Raw genomic sequence first — 18,750 nt, 5'->3', positions numbered from 1 at the left:
ACAGCCAATTTTGTGAGTCCTGCACGGACTGTACTAATTCCCATCCCTTGGGTGTGGACTATGGTCTACACAGCTTGCCAGGTGTGTTATGCACATCAACCCACTGAGTCCTTCCAACACCTAATGAGACAGGGACTTTATCCCCATTTATAGATACCAAGACTCTGAGATAGTATGTGACTAACTTGTCCAAGATCACCCAACCAGTGGTCACACAGAAGATCCAGTAGGTAGAAAAGTGGAAAACGAGATGTTTAATGAAGAACAAATGAGCTGTGGAAAGAAAAGCAGTGCTTTTCCTCGTACCATTGCCATTTGTCATTATATGGCATTTCCCAGTGCTGCTACACTAAGCACCGTGTCAGAACAACGAAGTATAGAAATCAATGACTCCTGAAAAAGACTGTAGGGAAATTAGGTCATCTAGTTTAGTTTATCTCAATATATTTTTAAAATAGCGATGGGGAAACAAAGTTAATTTTTTTCTTGAGTACCATGAACATAGCACAATACAAGTTACTTATACTATGTGTTGACTCCTCAAAATAAAGCTCTGCAGGAAGGCATTATTATTCCCATTCGACAGATAAGGAAACTGAGGCCAGGAGAAGTTGAGGAAGCTTCCCCAAGTCACATGGCACATATGAACCAAGACCTCCAAACAATAGCCTCCAAAGGCTATTTATACTCTATATCATACTGTAAAATTAACTTTTAAAGAGCTATTTATTAGAATTTAAGCTATGTGGGGCCAGAGATGAGGTCATTAAATTCTGTCTACTCCTCCGAACATTACAGAGTACCCCATTAGGTAAGTACTAAAGCACCGTTTGGGGTTGGTTGTCTGTCACAGTGGGTTGAAAAATAGAACATCAAAAGGCACAAAGATGTATCTTATTTCCAAATATGAAAAAAAAAAAAAAAGGAACTGACTTCACATCCTTTACAGGATATACTGTTCCTTGAGAGCAAAATTATGGAAAATCTTTTTAATAGCCCCATAAGTAGAGTTCAGAGGTTAAAACCTGCATGTATGATGCAAAGTTTCCCCCAAATGCACCTTGTGTGTTATAACTGCCCGATACTAACATTTTCCAAGATGAACAACAATGGTTAGATGAGTCTGGGTGGGGAGGAAAAGCCACCTGACAGTTTAGAAATACGTGGGACAGACAGCAGAGTCAAACCCCAACAACGACAAATTGGTTTCAGATATAAAAGGTGTATCAGAAAATATTCAGGCACAGGTGTAAATGCTTGGACGTGTGGCCTTGACCCTCTTTATGGTCCTCGGGTGCGTGTTTCGGCTCGTGGCCAGTACCTCTTCCCTCAGCACACCGGGGCTCCCGAAGCGCGTGGAGGGGTCAGGAGGGGCTGAGGTCCGCTAAGGGCTCCTGGCGATGGCTCCGCTCTAGTACTCCAGCGTCACTGTCTTGGTTTTGAGGTATTCGTTTAGAGCTTCCTCCCCTGGGGAAGAGAAAAGCAGGTCATGGGCAAGGGGGTGTGATGTCACCAGACTTTGGACACAGATGTAGGTGTATCGGTCACTAAGCGACTAGAATGTGACTGAAGCCAGGGCTTCCCAAACTGTAAAGTTCATGTGAGTCACCTTGTGAAGCGGCAGATTCTGATTAAATCCAGAGAAGGCCCCAAGATTCTGCATTTGTGCCCATCCCCCGATGATGGGGTGCTCGAGGTCCATGGACCATACTCTGAGGAGTAAGTAAGGCCTTAGACCCCGATCAGGTCTTCGGAGGAACAGTGCTGACTTGGTCAGTCCCCGCCAGAAAACTTGCTCCCTTATTTCCCTGCCTGATGACCAACTCCTCATCTCTATTTTTTCCCCATTTAGGCTGAATGGAAGTGACCAACACACTGTCCTTCAGATTATATTACATGGAGCAGAACTGAGCAGAAGAAAGAAAGTTTGAGGTCCTTTGGTGTAATGTTATTTAAAGATAATACAGTTTTCCTGATTTATAGAATATAGAGTATAGCCAGGCTAGAAAATCAGTAGGTTTGCCTTTCTGTTTCAATTCTACTTCGAGCTCATACAAATCATTGATTTCCGGGGTGCCTGGGTGGCTTCGTTGCTGAGTCTGCTCAGGTCATGATCCCAGGGTTCTGGGATCGAGCCCCACATAGGGCTCCTCATTTGGTGGGAAGCCTTCTTCTCCCTCTCTCACTCCCCCTGCTTGTGTTCCTGCTCTCTCACTCTGTCAAGTGACTAAATAAAATCTTTTTTAAAAAAAATCATTGATTTCTATGGCAGTGAAGGGGCATGAATAGCACAAAGACAAGTAATGAACATATGATCTTGGAAGTTGAGCTAAAACAAGGGTTCTTAACCTTCATGAAGGATTGCCTTAGGAAGCTTTTAAAACTGCCAATCCCAGGTCACACCCTGGACCAACTGAATCAGTATCTTTGTACTTTTTAAAGTTCCCAGGTGACTCCAATGTGTGGCTAAGGCTGGGGACCCCTGGGCTTAGGGAGTTTAAAATCGGGAAAGAAACTACTTGGGTAAATTCTATTATTTTATAATAAACACCATTTACCTTCAACTCAATGGAATTTAAAATGAGAGCTTCTTTTATTGTGGCAAATATATTACCATAAGTCACCAGGAAAGAGAAAATGTAAAAATACCCCATATTAACCAAACTTATATTAGTGGACTAATAAATCAGTAAATTAGGAACATTTCCATTTTTTGAAACAACACGCCAGACCGTGGGGAGTCGGAACATGGGCTTGGCAGCCAGTCTGCCTGGCTTGGAATTCTCTTTCCAAACAGTGGCCGGCTGTGTAACTTTGGGCAAGTTATTCAACCTCTCTGAGCCCCAGTTTCCCCATTTATTAAATAAGGATAATAATAACACTTCCCTTCCCAGGGCTATTGTGAGGATTGCTTGTGCTATTACAGGTAAAGCAGTTAGCAGAAGATCTAGTCCATACTTAGTGTTCAAAGTAAGTTGTTACTTGAAATGTGATGGGGTCATTGCCTACAAAGAAATATCTTTTGGACTTTCTGCAACTCTAAATCCCAGACTTCCAGATACCCTTGCCAATTGTAGTATTGATTCTGAAAGACTGCCAGGCAGCTTATAACAGGATTTCTTCTTGGAACTAGCTGCGTATTGCCCTCCACTCAATTCCCTTTGTTGGTTTCACTTAGTCCCACAAGAGCTAAACGAAGGGCATGCTGAATATCAGGTAAGAAAACCGAGCATGCTTTAGCTAAGACATATTGCCAGTGTTTCTTTTTCCTTTCAGCATTAACCTTGTTCTTTGAAAAACACTTTTCCATGTAATTTGGGTACTTTTCTGTATGTATATTACCTAAAAATATTTGACATTAAGACACAGTTAGTACCCATATAAACTCAAATCCAACTCCCGTTCAGGATATGTCCTTCCAAACAAGACAAGAGTTTTGCAGAAACATCAAACAGACTGCCCTGTGACAGGCAAACAAAGGGAACATGGAGGAGAAAAGCAGAGCATACCTAAGTCTTTCCCAAAGCCAGACTGTTTCACTCCCCCGAAAGGGGCTGCCACATCCGTCTTGTTGTACGTGTTAACAAAAACAGTTCCCGCTTCTAGTTTTTCGCTCACATACATGGCTTTACTTATGTCTCTTGTAAAAACCCCTGAGGCCAGACCGTACTCCGTATTGTTCGCTCGCTGCAACACTCCATCGATGTCCCTACGAGATATTTTCAGGAAGATCAAACTTCACTGAATGCAAACAGGTGACTCGCATTTTAGGTTCTAACATCTCCCCCCGGAATGCTAGAAACAGAAAAATGCTACTGCTAATTGCTTAAATATTTATGAATGAAATATTCCAGTCTTACACCAAAAGAAACTCCCAATGAGCCCCTATAGCTCAATATTATATTTTTCATGTATATCATGCAACTCCTTTTAAAATCTGATCTGAAGTCATCTTTTCCATTTTCTTCTTGGTTCTCCTCTGTGACTTCTCACCTCCTCCTCTCTGCCTTGAGTCCCGCTTCTAGACGTATTCTCAGAGCACCCCTTCTTCCCCTCCATCCCTCCAGATTTTGCACACAGTTCCAGGCTCATTCATTCAGTCCCTTGCCCTGACACCTTCTCAGCTCCCACCAGTGCCACGGGGGAGGCAGTAGGATATAGTGGCTCAGTGAGAGGGCTCTGCAGCCAGGCTGCCTGGGTGACCTGGGACAAACAGCTTCACCTCCACGTGCCTTTGTTTATTGCAAAACATAGCAGTAATAAGAAAAGGACCTTTCTTGTTGTCATGATTAAATGAGCTAGTAGTGCCTGGAACACAGTATAATGCTCAATAAAAGTCAACCATAATCAGTATTTTGCTTTAACTCTGTGTATTTGTGGTAGGGCCCTGAGGGGAGGGGCGATCTCTTCTTCTTTATACCATGGTATTATATCATCCTGTGAGAGTGAATTCAACTGATACAATTCAATAAAAGGAAATACAAATTATCCCTTCAATCATGATTTCCCTGCCTTTTGACTCCGTATGTGTGCACTCGTCAGTAAGTGGAGACGTGACCCCATTCATCTCTCGGTTGGGTCTGATTCCAACGGGTCTGTCATGGTATGAGTATCTCATCTTTATGAGTGTCTTTCTAATGTTTAAAACTGCATGAATGTTCTACAGCATGGCTGGTGAACGCAAGCCAAGTGTTTCATCTGGCGCTCTGGCAAAGAAAGAGGATCTGTCTCCAGATGGGAGGAAAAATTAATCCGAGAGACAGACAGTGCAGGCTTCAACGTGGTGGCCTCTGAAGGGATGTTCCAAGTAGACTATACATAATTTGAAGCTCGTACAGGAAATTTGGAACTGAACCTAGAGTGAATTGAGGCTCTGCTAAAACTCTCACACTTCTTAATGCATTGCGTGTAGGGACCCAAATATTTATTGACTATAGGAAAGATGCCTTCATGTCATTACTTGTTGGGGACTATTGAGATGACACAGCTTTCCAGGACACCTTGCCTACTTCTAAGAGATGGAGGAGAATAATGAACATAGCAATGGCAATAGCACTATTAACAGATACAACTTATGTAATTCTTAGAATGACACCAAAGGATAGATGCTATTAATCACCAAACTTCTCAAATAAAGAAACCAAGGGTCAGGTTGGCCCACAGAGGTAGTCAGATGCAGTGGCAGAGTGCTGGGCAGACTCTTCCCACGGTGGCTGCCTCTGGTCCTCTGTGGTTAATTGCCCATCTCCTTGTCTGTCTCCCTGATTAGCTGGTAAACTCCTCAAAGTTACCTCAGTTGATATCCCCCAAACATGCCTTCTAAAATCTGCATGTTTAACACAAAGACTATCCTATGGGGAGACATTTTTGGAAAAGAAGATTAATGGGGCGTCCCCAAATATGTCCTACAATATGCCTATCAAAGACGAAGAAGTCAGGGGACCTGGGTGGCTCGGTGGGTTAAGGCCTCTGCCTTCGGCCCAGGTCATGATCCCAGGGTCCTGGGATCGAGCCCCACATCTGGCTCTCTGATCAGTGGGGAGTCTGCTTCCCTTCCTCTCTGCCTGCCTCTCTGTCTACTTGTGACCTCTGTCTGTCAAATAAATAAAGAAAATCTTAAAAAAAAAAAAAAAAAGACGAAGAAGTCCTCTGAACTCTGTGTTCTGGTTTTTTCCACCTTCTCATTGGTTGAAGGATAATTCGTGCCAGAATTCTGAGGAATTTTGCCCAGCATACCATATCTATTGTACTAAATATTCTTATATGAGCTCAGGTACCATATGCCTCTCTCTGACATGCTAAACACTTTGGAAAGTTTCCTGCACTATAATGGACCATCACTGATAGTTGATTATATGGTGATTGTGGACATTTAATAAAAAGTTGAGTTTTAGGTCTTGGGGGCATAATCCCTATGAAGGAAACACTCTTTCCTTGGGAAAACCACATTTCACAGAAGTTGCCTTCCCTAGGAATGTAAATGTAAAAACTAGTTCTGTTTTTCTTAGTTATTTATCTTGTTTGAAAGACATTTTGGTTATATAAAAACTAAATTTAGTCAGTTAAAATCCCATACTGTCAGCTATTAATTTCAGCTAAGAAACAAGAATATATAACAATTTACATTGGTTAGCCTTCTCTTCTAATTATTTGAGTCAATTATTGTTATATAATTGAGCATTACATGTTCATTGATTTCATGGTCTGTATATAGGACAATGACAGAAGAAAAAAAAACACTTATCTAGTTTAAACCTGTTAAATTGTGCCTGAAGAACATACCCATTCTGGAATTTAGAAATGACCATAATAGGCCCAAATGATTCCTCTTTGGCAAGATACATGTGGTCTTCCACATCTGTGAAAACAGTTGGTTCCATAAAAAAGCCTATTTGAAGAATAGAAAAGATAATCAATTATAGGGTAATTAATTTTTAATTAATAGCTCTCTCATTTAATTACTTTATAATTTTTTCCCCTTCCCTTCTGGGTCCATAAAACCAAGCAGACTTTCCTTTTCCTATCTGGTATTAGCATTCCTAGGTTCTTGGGGTTTTTTTTTTTTTTTAGCTATTTATTACAAAAATTTCAAACACATGTCAATGTAGAGAAAGTAGTATCATGAATTGTACAATAAATATCTACTCATATTTTGCTACATTTGATTCATTCTTTTTCCTTGCTGAAATAATTGAAAGCCAATTCCAGAGTTTATAACTTTCACCTCCAGGTACTTCAGGACAAATCTGTAAAAAAAAATAAGGCATTTTCTTGCCTACCATACCGTTATCACATCTAACAAAATGGGTGCTAATTCCTTCTTCATGATTTATATTTCAACTTTTTTCTCCAAAGTATCTTTTCTGAATGGATTTGGTTGAGTCAGGCTTCCAATAAATTTTACACATTGCATTCACCTGTTAGATCTCTTAAGCGTTCTCTCATCTAGAACATTTCACCCCTCATTTTTCATGCCGCTTTTTAACAGAATGAGTCAGTCGTCCTGCAGAATATGTTGCGTTTAGATTTGTGTTTGTTTTCTTGGGATGACATTTAATATGTTCCTCTATTCCCTTTATGTCTTGTAATTGGGAAGTTTGACCTTAAGACACAATTGGACTCAGGTTAAACATTTTTCACGAGAACACTTGCAGGGGTGATGTTGTGTGGTACATGCTGTCTCCCTCAGAAGACATGTCATACCCAGCTGTCCTGCTTTTGCTCTTGCTCCACTGACCAGTGTGGTTCCAGGCAGCGACAACTTCACCTTTCCCTTGTAAAACTGTGTTTTCCTCCTTGAGACCGGCAAGCGATCTTGGCGGAGAAACTTTGGCACCTTATACATTCTCAGGTCCCCATCAACCTCTCTCCTGATCGCTGTGGCCCTCCCTTGATGATAACTGCCTGAACCAACCATTTCATTCAATTAGGGGTACAGAGTGATGATTTTTCTATTCCATCATTTTTTTTCTACATTAATTAGCAGGAATTCTTCTGTTAAAAAACAGTTTCCTTTATCAGCTATGCAGCTTATCCAGAAATTCAGTTCATACAAGAAACACAGGTACATGTTAAAGTTTCACCTTCTAATTATCAATTTTCAGAGTAAGGTGCTGCGGCACAATTCCCCTACAAAAGTGAAGAAAGGGGTTTTGAAGTTGTTGTCTTTCCCTCCTCTGGGGTATCATGACATGGAGACATTCACATATTTCAGCAACAGATAATGGCTTTAGACAATAGGAATAAATCCTTCCCAGGCTATCCTGGCTGAGATTAAATCTCACAGTTCCAGGAATCAAGGTCACCAGCATGAGAATGACACAGTTGTCCATCACACCTGCTTACTGGACCGCCAAGGGTCTGTCACGTCCATTTTGTGATTTGATTTCCACAGCGTTGTAAAGCAGGTGCGCACATCTCATCCCGTGTTACACAGGAGGAAACTGAGGCTCAGAAAAATTGTCAAGTCCAAGGTACCTAGTATATAAGTGGCCAAGTAGTATCCAAAAAAGAATTCTTGTGATCATAACATAAATGCTAGTCTTTTGAGGCAAGATGAAACTGTAGTGAAAATCATTACCATCCATTCCAACTTCAGAAGCCAGTGCCTGGCTTGGAGGTGATCTTACCTGGCCTGTGTACTTGTCTTCCCCCGTACACCAAGGTGGCCCCCTCTTTCACACCAGCTTCACAGTATTGCAGAAGTTTCTCCAGATGGGCCTGATGGTTTTGGGGCCCGTGATCGGTAGATCTGTCAAGTGGATCACCAATTTTCATCTTTTTAATTTCTTCCACCTGTTTGTCACCCAGTTCACAAAACACAATTGTCAGTTAATAATAGTAATAGATACCCTTGGCTAGCATCTACCATGTGGTGGGTGTCATACTAAACTGTCAAAGGATGTGTTGTCTTTTAGTCTTCACAAAAGCAGTGGAGGCAGGTATTTATTACTTTCATCTTACAGGTGGAGAAACTGAGGCTTAGACAGGTTCACTGGCTTAACATACACAAACACTAAAGACAGTAGAGTCTTCTTGACTTGAAAGCCCACACTGTTAACCACTCAGTTCTAACAGATTGTAGAGTACGGATGTTACATTCAAATTATCCTGAGTGTTAATCCATTAAAATAGCAAACCTGAGGTTCTGGAAGATTTGTTAATACATCACCCTTGTACTCTTTAGGGCAGAAGAATTACTAAAATGGCCACATGGTTATCCTCTTTTCTCTCCCCTGATGTAGCAACCCGCTCTTGTGAGATGTTCATGGCAGCCAGTGGAACTGCTAGAATGTTTCGATCTTTATTGTGCAGTGTTCATCACTGACGTCTCTCTGTGGTTGTCCTTGTGCCCCTCACTTATCTTAATCTACCTGTGCATTTTCTAATGTTAAGTCCAACTCGAATAAGAAGAAAGAATGAGCGTTACCACAACCCAGCAGGGCCATGAATTTGAATTTGGGTGGGGCAAGATTTCCCCCAGTAAATGCTCAAGACAGAGCTGCTGAACGAGTGAATGAATGTCAATTGCATGTGTGCAAAACATGTTTACTGATGGACTGATCAGGTTGGCTCTTGACATTTCAGGTCTCAGCATTTGAAATGTCCACACACTGAAGTTGTGAGAGCCCTGTAACATGTATTTTATTGAAGCACAAAACTGAATTAGAGGGATGTTCTAGAGGGAGACACTGCCCACCATCTGCCCCTCCATATGTCTTCTGTGTTTTCCATTCTCATAAAGAAAGAATGAATGTCTTTGCTTCTTGGCATTGGGAGGGGGAGCTGACTCAAAAAAAAGAAGCTGGGTGCTGGTTTTTTGAACATAAATTCGTGATTACTGTTACCATAATAATGACATAGTTTATTATAGTTTAGTTTGTATTAGCCACAGAATTTATCTTAATAGTTATATAAATGGGTTTTGGTCTCATGTTTATAGAATCATGACCAATCTATAGGGGGTAGGTATGGATGTGTGTGTATGTATGTTATCTATCTATGTATCTATCTGTATAATGTTAGCGGAGGAAATGATATTCTGTCCTAGTAACTATGTACTGAGGATTTTCAAGGATCTAGTGGTATATCTCTCTGAGTCAATTTAGGAATTTACAAAAATCTAGGAGTATATCTCTCATAAGTATCAAGGATAAAATTTACTAAAAATGCAGAGCAAGGTATAGGTAATAAAAGCTCTTAAGGATTTTTGGTTTGTTTTGTTTGTAGAGACCTATACCTTTTTACTATGAAAAATTATGAATACATATAAAAGTAGATGATATAGTGAAATGCAATGTACTTATCACCCAGCTCAACAACTACCACTCATGGCCAATTTACTCCCTCGCTTACTTCCTCCCCTCCTGGGTTATTTTGAAGCAAAGCCTAGACATCATATAATTTCTTCTGGAACTATGTCAGAAAGTAGCTCTAAAAGATAAGGACTATGTTGTTTAAAATACATCTATATACCACAGTACTAATATCATACCTAGAAATTCATCAATAATGCTAGAAATCCTTTTCAGGTAAAAACAGTTTCTGTACAACTCTTAGAGCCAATGTGAAGATGTCTTACCACTCTTGTCACAAATTCATCGTGGATGGATTCTTCCACAAACAACCGCCCGGCGGCAATGCAATTCTCTCCTTTGTTGAAAAATACTGCCCCCATGCCCTTCAGCAGCAGAAGAGAAAATATTAACATTGCACACCCCGAGAATTAGATGTTTTTGGAAGACAGCAGACAAACGGAGAAATCATAGAAAGAGGCAATGCTGTGGCCTATAGCTAGTGAGGAGAACTGCTTAGAGACACTTAGAGTTTTGACTTAGCATATTTTTAGGGATTTTGTTTCTCTTTTACCCTTTTTGGTCCAGGAGCACTTAAAAAAAAAGTGGGTGATCATAAGGACACACCACTGAGGACAAATTTTGTGTTGTAAGAAAATCTGCATTGTTCTATACATTTAAATGTAATATATGTATACCAAATTTTGCTTTTAAAACCTTCACATCAGTTTGTATAAATTATGAATGTTTGGAAAGAGTCTCCTGCCCCTCAAGTTTTAAAAACACCTTAATGATCCAAATTGTAAAGATACCCTTTTTAAAATTAAGTGCTTTGGGCAGTCCCAAATTTAAGCATCAAGAGAATAGTTTCTATTTATGACCAAACAATCAAATCTCACGTTGAGATTTTTTTGTTTTTGAAGATTTTATTTATGGGGCACCTGGGTGGCTCAGTGGGTTAAGACTCTGCCTTTGGCTCAGGTCATGATCCCAGAGTCCTGGGATGGAGCCCCACATCAAGCTCCCTGCTCAGCAGGGGGCTTGCTTCCCCCCCCACCGCCTGCTTCTCAGCCTATTTGTGATCTCTCTCTCTCTCTATCAAATAAATAAATAAAATCTTTTTTTTAAGATTTTGTTTTGTTTTGTTTGTATAAAATCTTTTTTTTAAAGATTTTGTATAAAAATCTTTTATCCAAAGATTTTGTATAAAATATTTAATCTTTTAAATCTTATGAAATCTTTTGATCTTATAAAATCTTTTATCTTTTATAAAAAGATTTTGTATAAACCCTTTTTTAAAAAATATTTTATTTATTTATTTGACACAGAGAGAGAGAGATCACAAGTAGGCAGAGAGGCAGGCAGAGAGATAGGGGGAAGCAGGCTCTCTGCCAAGCAGAGAACCCAATGCAGGGCTAGATCCCAGGACCCTGAGATCATGACCTGAGCTAAAGGCAGAGGCTTAACCCACTGAACCACCCAGGCGCCCCATCATGTTGAGATTTCTGATAAAAAGGGAGATGAGACACGTTTAGCAGTAGGCATCTATTTGATGGGATCTGACTCCCTCTTACCATTCTCACAGCCTTGTCAAGCTCACAGTCATTGAATATTATAAGTGGGGATTTGCCACCAAGTTCAAGGGAAACTTTCTTCAAGTTGCTCACAGCACAGCTAGAAAAAAATAAATGGGAAATGAGCATCCTCTGTCTCACCTTTTTAGCTACAAATTACCACTAAGTGTGCAAAACACAACTGAACCTCAGAAATATTAAGAAACGTATTCAAAGACAAAATAGGAGTGGGAGAATGGTGAGAGCTGTGGAAGCTTGGTGATGAGCACCTGTGAGTTCACGGCACTATACTGTGTGCTTGGTGTGTATTAGAAATTTTCCATAATAAAAATTTTTTTCTTTTTAATTCTGTGGACGAATAAATAGAGATCCTCACAGGTAAATTCGGATTCTTGAGGTATAAGAATTTTGGTTACATAAGGCCTGGCAAGGAATTTAACCTCTCACCAGATTCCTGGAGCATTAGGGAAACAAAGTATCAATTTTTAGAAGCATCTTATTTATTTCCCCCTACTTGCAAAAGCATTGATACTGAAAACATTAAAAAATACCCCCAAAAATTCAGAAAGAAGAAAGAAAAATCACAGAATTCTATCCATGTTTCAATGCCCCTTGGTTTTTTTTTTTTTTTTACCATTTCAACATGCTTATTTCTTTTTGGTTGTTGTTGTTTTTTTTGTTTTGTTTTGTTTTTTGTTTTGTTTTGTTTTTAAAGATTTTATTTATTTATTTGACAGATAGAGATCACAAGTAGGCAGAGAGGCAGGCAGAGAGAGAGAGAGGAGGAAGCAGGCTCCCTGTGGAGCAGAGAGCCCGATGCGGTGCTCGATCCCAGGACCCTGGGATCATGACCTGAGCCGAAGGCAGAGGCTTTAACCCACTGAGCCACCCAGGCGCCCCTCGACATGCTTATTTCTGATGTGTCCAACCATGGCCTTTGCCTTACTCAACATGGTTGGGATCACCCAATATATAAAATCGTGCGCCTTATTTTTCTTTCTATTTACCTTTTAACAACACTTTTCAGTGTTACTATAAATTCTCCATGACCATGATTACACAGCGCTCCACTACACCGGCATGCTTTAACCACTGCCTTATTTTGGACATTTAGAGTGTCAGCAATTAAAAAAAAAAAAGAATGTTGTTGCTTTTTAGGAATTCATTTTATAAATAATTCATATTTGTTATTTATATCTTGGTTTCTTACTTATGCTCCAAAACCACTCTGGGCCACAGCTTTAGTACAGAAAATTGTTTTGTGCTGCATTGTTATAGCTACCAGTGGGGTAAAATTCCAATACGGCTCTGGTTTTTACTGATTATGGGCTTTGTGCTTTGGAAATATTTTATTATATGATAATAGTTCAACACCCAGCAGTGATAAGTAGATTTTTCTTCTAAACCAGATGTGGGCTTTCTCCCTCCAAACACACTCTGCATAAGAAAGCAAAAAACACAACGAAAACTGAGGTTGCTAGGATCTTCAGCAAATCAACATATTAAAACCAATACCTCTTCATGATCTGTTTGCCAATAGCAGTGGACCCAGTAAAACCAAGTTTACGGATATCAGGATGTTCAGAAAGGCGTTGCCCTGCTATGCCACCTGCAGAATTAGGGAAGAAAACATGAATTAAAACATTACACAAGCCTTTATGGTATGAGTGGCTTTGAATTCACTGAAATAGATTTCCAAATTTTCTGAGTTTTGCATTTTCTCTATGAATTACAAACTTGACAAAAGTCTAGATGATGTCCTTCATGCAATTATCAGCCCCCCAAAAGATGGGCAAATCTTGGTTTTTCATCTTCCAGAGTAATTTAAAAGAGTTGTAACAGGCCTTGTTATGGTAGTTTTACAATGTTGTGCAATTTCTGCTCCTCTTACCCTACTCACCCATCATTATACTTCTACTTTAAGATTTTTAGCACATGGCAAATACATTTATCCTTAAGTTAACTTTGGTGAACTGTATTTAGCTTTAATAACTTAACTTGAAGTTTTTATAACTGTAGTTATAAGTCAGGACAAGATTCCAGCGGGAAAATAGCTACTTAGCTTCTCCTATACCATTCATTAGTTGCAGCCAAGTGGGTCCTTAGATGGCTTACCTGAGCCTGGAATGATGTTGATTACCCCCTTCGGAAAGCCTGCTTTCACAGAGAGCTCAGCAAACTTCAAAGCAGTCAAGGGTGTGACCTGAGCAGAAGCAGCCCACAATTACCTTCTTCAGACCCTGTCTTGTCCTTTAGATCAGTACCCTGCTTTTCCCTTCTGGTCGCACTACAGTTCATTTTAATTTTTCTTTTATTCGGTCATAATTTCAGGCTTACAGCAAAGTTGCAAAAATAGTACAAAGAATTCTTATATATCCGCCGCCCAGATTTCTCACATGCTAACGTTTTGTTACATTTGCTTTATTCTCTTATCTCTTTGTCTTTCTCTGAACTGTGTAAGAGTAAGATACAGACATGCCCCGTTACCTGTAAATAATTTGGGGTGCATTTTCTAAAAACAAACAGTTTCTTGTATGATGTAACCACATACAGTGATCAAAATCAGGAAATTAACAACACATTACAAAACCTAATTTACGGACATTTCGTTTTCACCAACTGTCTCTATAATGTGCATTACAGAAAAAGGAAATCCAAGTTCATACACTGCATTATCATGTCTGTAGTCTCCTTCAATCTGGGAGAGTTTCTGAGTTTTCTTTTATGTTTTATTCATGACACTGACATTCTAGATAAGCACAGGCTAATAATTTTGGACAACGTTCCTTTGTCTGGATTTGTCTGCTGTTTCCTCATGATTTAATTCCTCATGGTTTAATTTAATTCCTCATGAATTAATTCCTCATGATTTAATTTAATAACACTTTGGCAAGAACACCCCAGGAGCGACGCTGAGTCCCTCAGGGCACCCTCTCAGAACACATGCTATCAAATAGCCCCAATATTGGGAAATATTAATTATGATCATTTGGTAAAGGGGAGTGACCAGGTTTCATCACCGTGAGTTTCTCTTTTATGCTTTGTGATCAATTAATATTTTGTAGGAAGATACCTCAAAATTATTTAAATGTCCCATTACTCCTTCAGCTTCTATCCCCTAGCGTTAGAATACATTGCTAATTCTTCCTGAATCAATTATTATGAGGAAGGCTGCCAGATGGTGATTTTCTATCATTCCTTCCACGTGTGTTAGTTGGCTTTCATTTCTAAGAGCTTTCCCTTCTCTTCAGTTAATTAACTAATTAATCCATGAGAACTCGTGGATTCTTACTTTATTCAATAGGTTGTAATGTTTTACTATTGGTACTTCTGTGGTGTTCCAAATGTTCCAGATTTGGCTGATGGAAGACCCTTTAGGATAGCTGTTGTGTCTTTCTAACCTGTCCCTATCATTCTTTGAGCATTTACATGCATTTTGCCTTAATAAGATGTTCCGAGCACATCTTGTATTTTTCCTGTTCCAGCTCTTTCTTCAAGGAACCTAGATTTCTTTCAGTGAAGAATGATATTTAACAATTATAATATAATGGGAAATATATATTTGGTCTTTGTCTTGGTTCCTGGCACACAGTTTCTAAAACACTTGGAATCTCTCATGTAAAAAGTGTCTTTTGTATACTTATGATGGGACTGGGAGCTGGGGGCTCTGAGGTAGTTTCAGGATGGACTCTGGTCACCAGAAAGACCTGGCCATGGTAAGAAGGTTGGAATTTTCAGCCTGACCCTGAGGAATTGGGAGTAGCTGGAGGTTGAGTTCAATCATAAAGGGCAATGATTTAATCAATCTTGCCTGTGTAATTAAGCTTCCTTAAGGACACCTAGCCCATGGGGTTCAGAGAGCTTCATGCTAAGGCACCCATGTTAGGGGAGGTTGGTGCACCTGAACTCCACACGGACAGGGTCCTATGTTCACGGTCCTTCCAGACTTCATCCCATGTACCTTTTCACCTGACTGTTGATTTGGATCCTTTATAATAGAGCCATAGTAAATAAGATACTTTCCTGAGTTCTGTGAGCATTCTAGCAAATCCCACCTGAGGAGGGGGTCATAGAAATGTCTGATTTACAGCCATCGGTCAGAAGTACAGGAGGCCCAGGGCTCACAATTTGCATCGGCAGTGGAGGCAGTCTTGTGAGACTGACTAAGCCGTTTACCTATGGGGTTTGTACTAAAGCTCTGGTCAGTTAGTGTCACAACTGACTTGAATTGTAGGACACCTCGTTGGTGTCCAGAGAGTTAGAGAATAGGTTGGAATGGGGGAAAGAACCCCAGACATTTGGTGTCAAAATGGTTGTGAGTAACAAAATTTTGGAGTTTTAGAAACCAAGATCTGGACACTATTGAAATGTTGCTTCTGCTCTCAGGAGACAGAGCTGGGGAATAGTTGTACATGTGCTTATAGACCCATACATCTGTCTATCTGTCTGTCTATCTATCTTCCTACCTATCATGTATACCCACATATACTTATATCCATTTCTTTATCCAGCTGTCTAAATATATTAAAACCCATGAGTTGTCAAATACTGCAATCCAATATCTTAGAGTTCTTTCAATAATCTTTTCTCTTTTTCATGGCTGTAACTCTCTTCCCCAACAGCGAGAAACATGGCTTTCAATATCCACAGAACATTCACTGATTTGTTCAATTCAGAAATGTATAGAAATTAATTTAGGAATTATTAAGCCATGTCCTTATGAAGAGGAAGCTACTAACTAGAGTCCAATACTTATTTGCAGCACTTTTGCCTTTAGTCTGAGAGCATTCAGTCCAAATGTCTGTCAAAAGTTACTTGGATTAATGTGTCCTTGCTTTCTTCAATGGGATCATGATATTCACTTGAAATATGGCTTAATTTGGTTTTATTTGCATTCAACTTTAGGGTTTTTGCCCCATCCGCGTTGATTCTGTTTCTTTTGTTTGTTGTCATTGGTGAGTACGGGAAACATGCTTTCAAGAGTGAGGAAGGTACAAAACGTACGTTCAGAGAAGTGATGTTCTCTGTCTTCTTTCCCTCTATCTCTTGTACCTCATCTCCCCATGGACTATGAGGGGTAATCAGCTTCATTAGTCTACAGTGTCTCCTTCCTGTTTCTTTTGCTCAAATGAGCATATATATATCTTCTTATTTTGCCTCCCTTCTTACACAAAGACGGCATAATACAATCTCACTTTTAACATCTATTACGGTGATGCGTAACTCAGAAGCAAAATGAAAGTCGTATTTTCACACTGTTAAAAAACCAACGCTGATTAAGTCTTAAGTTAGCACTTTTTCAGTGTGCTTTCAATAAATGGGATGTGCAAGAAGTTCCATGGAGGTGTGGAAAGAGAACAGTGGAACTTCTACGCACATATTTTAACTGACAAAGATATGCAACAAGTCAAACATGACATTTATTATGTGGCTGGCTAAGGATGCTCTCACTCCATCTGCGTGAAGGGCAGAAGGTCATGGGTCATAAAGGGATGTCCTAGGGCAGAACAGGAGCTCACAAGGCCAAGGGAACAACAGTGGTTTCTTCACTTGCTCATTTGCTGTCAGGATATTGCCATGTGTTGAAGTTTATAGGCCTGGTTACGTAGATCTGCAGACTATATTGTTACTTTTACTAACCCAGCCTTCATTAAATGGACAGGTGGCTGAAAAAGAATCTCTACGGAAACTGCGTAATAAAAATAATACTTCCAAGGCAACAAGCAAACAGCAAGAAAGAGGCAAGACTAACACTTCCCCCCCGCTTCTGGTAACAGGTCCACTGCAGTCATATTGTCAGATTTTCAAAATGGCAGTCTAGGTAGACTTGATGAGAAATTGGCCTCAAACACTGGAAGTTGTCAAAAAGATATCCAACACGGTGGTTTTATATCTACTACTGTTACAGATGATCCTAGTGCGAAGTGTATATTATTTTGCCTTGATACGAAATCACGATCAGAAAAACACTTGAAAACTAACTACCCTGAATTAATAATAATTCTTTTCAAGTAAGGACAAAAAATATTTTTATGTCATTAATAAATACAATAAAACAAATTGTTTCATTTTTATCTCAGCCCTTTTCATTTCTATTGGTTTTCTTTCATTTGGCCACTTAGTTCTCCCAACAGGACTATTGCTTTAAATGATATCTGGGAAAGCAATTAGCATTGTTGTGGGCAAGAGTAGGTCATTGCTAATGTTATTATTAGGTTTGATGAAGTGGTCAGAACCCATCAGACCTGGACCAGTCTAGGCCATGGGAAAGAGCTTCCTAATTCAGACCTTTGGACAGTCACAAGAGGACTTCGTAAGGGAAATGGATGCATAACATCATCACATAATATTATGCAACAAAGTTAAAAGATATCTACAATAGAACAATAACAACTTTGGGCCTTTCCAGGATTAAAAGTATCATCGGGGCGCCTGGGTTAAAGCCTCTGCCTTTGGCTTGGGTCATGATCCCAGGGTCCTGGGATCGAGCCCCACATCGGGCTCTCTGCTCAGCGGGGAGCCTGCTTCCTCCTCTCTCTCTCTCTGCCTGCCTCTCCACCTACTTGTGATCTTTGTCTGTTAAATAAATTAAAAAAAAAATACACATGCATATGTGCATGATGTCATATTTACAAGGGTATTAACTATAGCATTGTTTATAATAGCAAAAGGGCAAAAAAATCTAAATATCGATTAATTAGGGATTGGTTAAATAAAATATGGTTTAGCTATACAAGGGAATATTATAGGATATCGTTTATTTACATAATGGAAATTGTTTAATAAAAAAGGAATATTTTTTTCCTTTTGCTAAGTAAGTATAGAATGCTACTATGATATTGTGTTGTAAAAACACTTAACACAACATTTACCCTCTTACCAAATTTTAAGTGTATGATATAATACTGTTAACTGCAGGCAAAACGATACACAGCAGATCTCTAGAACTTATTCTTGCATAATTAAAACTTTATACCTATTGATTGGCAATTTCCCGTATCCCCCCCCTCCCCTCTCTGTGATTTTTTAATGGGTAAAAAATATATATATATATTTATTGCATATTGTATTTTTATTGCATATTATATATATAAATTGTTTGCATATACACATATTTGTATATGCATAGAGTATCTCTGGAATTACCAAAGAAACTAATAAATAATAATTAATAACATCAGTTGCCCCTGGGGAGGTAAATTGGCTGGTTGGGGAATTAAGAATAGGAGGGAGATTTTTTTTTTACCATCCACCTCTCTGTACATTTCTATTTAGAAATTTTTTAATGTATAATTATTTTTTAAAATGAAAGTTTTTCTGTCAAGTAAAACAAGATGCCTCTGGTCAGTATGACTAAGTAGCAATAACAAATGAAACTGTAA

General features: G+C 39.3%; 1 protein-coding gene across 1 annotated transcript in view; it reads right to left on the bottom strand.

Moving 5' to 3' along the window:
• Positions 1-231: 231 nt before the first annotated feature.
• The window catches only part of ALDH1L2 (aldehyde dehydrogenase 1 family member L2), a 54,366-nt gene continuing 35,847 nt past the window's right edge, over positions 232-18,750 (bottom strand). Inside the window, exons 16-23 of the mRNA XM_004743049.3 lie at positions 13,484-13,571; positions 12,884-12,977; positions 11,369-11,468; positions 10,082-10,180; positions 8,130-8,295; positions 6,283-6,388; positions 3,510-3,709; positions 232-1,467 (exon numbers count right to left, since the gene is read on the bottom strand). Coding sequence (XP_004743106.1) covers positions 1,412-1,467; positions 3,510-3,709; positions 6,283-6,388; positions 8,130-8,295; positions 10,082-10,180; positions 11,369-11,468; positions 12,884-12,977; positions 13,484-13,571 — 909 coding nt within the window. The 3' untranslated portion in view covers positions 232-1,411. The remainder of the gene's footprint in view (positions 1,468-3,509; positions 3,710-6,282; positions 6,389-8,129; positions 8,296-10,081; positions 10,181-11,368; positions 11,469-12,883; positions 12,978-13,483; positions 13,572-18,750) is intronic.

Source organism: Mustela putorius, unplaced genomic scaffold, assembly GCF_011764305.1.
Source record: "Mustela putorius furo isolate JIRA1106 unplaced genomic scaffold, ASM1176430v1.1 tig00000788_pilon_pilon_pilon, whole genome shotgun sequence".
NCBI lineage: Eukaryota > Metazoa > Chordata > Mammalia > Carnivora > Mustelidae > Mustela > Mustela putorius.
Note: the sequence above shows the minus strand (reverse complement) of the source record. Positions and strands in the feature narration are given on the sequence as shown.